Source organism: Penaeus monodon, chromosome 21 (genome assembly GCF_015228065.2).
Source record: "Penaeus monodon isolate SGIC_2016 chromosome 21, NSTDA_Pmon_1, whole genome shotgun sequence".
Classification (NCBI taxonomy): Eukaryota; Metazoa; Arthropoda; class Malacostraca; order Decapoda; family Penaeidae; genus Penaeus; species Penaeus monodon.
Genome location: NC_051406.1, coordinates 24702990 through 24703530, shown reverse-complemented (window position 1 = coordinate 24703530; position 541 = coordinate 24702990). Strand labels below are relative to the sequence as shown.

Genomic DNA, 541 nt, shown 5'->3' with positions numbered 1-541 from the left:
AATATCCATTATACTGTCAAAAAGCTGAAACATGTGACATTTTTCATGCTTTAAAAATATGACTTTCTCTCTTCTCTCAACATCATCTCTGATTCCAGTCACACTTTCCTAGTGAAGAAGTCCTATGAGAAAAAATAACTTTCAACTCAAACTGTTACACCAATAGTCTAGGAAAAATAGGCCTAGGTATGATAAACAGTAAAGAGTAGACAACCATCTTCAAGATAGACATCACAAAACAGCTATGGAACTGGGGCAAAACTGATTCTTCTAGGTTCTGCTGATCAAATAGTGCATTTTCCATGAAGGAAAAACTAAAATGCACTACACAACAAGCTTGGGTACTACACAGTTAAGACAATACCTGTGGTACCAGGAGGGAGGTTACCTGCATCTGGTAAGCAGAAACAATATGCAAATCTTAATACAGTATATATATGTAATATACACATAATAACCTTGTACAGTTATATAAATCTCATATTATACAATGATTATACAGAAGGCAATATAAATAATGAAGATAATGAAGATGGCAGAA

General features: G+C 33.6%; 1 protein-coding gene across 10 annotated transcripts in view; it reads right to left on the bottom strand.

Moving 5' to 3' along the window:
- LOC119586377 (endophilin-A-like) overlaps window positions 1–541 on the bottom strand; it is a 42420-nt gene that overhangs the window by 4895 nt on the left and 36984 nt on the right. For 5 of the 10 annotated variants that reach the window (XM_037935089.1, XM_037935094.1, XM_037935092.1 and 2 more), the window contains one exon: window positions 389–394. The exons of the other annotated variants lie outside the window; for them this stretch is intronic. In XM_037935089.1, coding sequence (XP_037791017.1) covers window positions 389–394 — 6 coding nt within the window. The remainder of the gene's footprint in view (window positions 1–388; window positions 395–541) is intronic. 10 annotated transcript variants of the gene reach the window in all.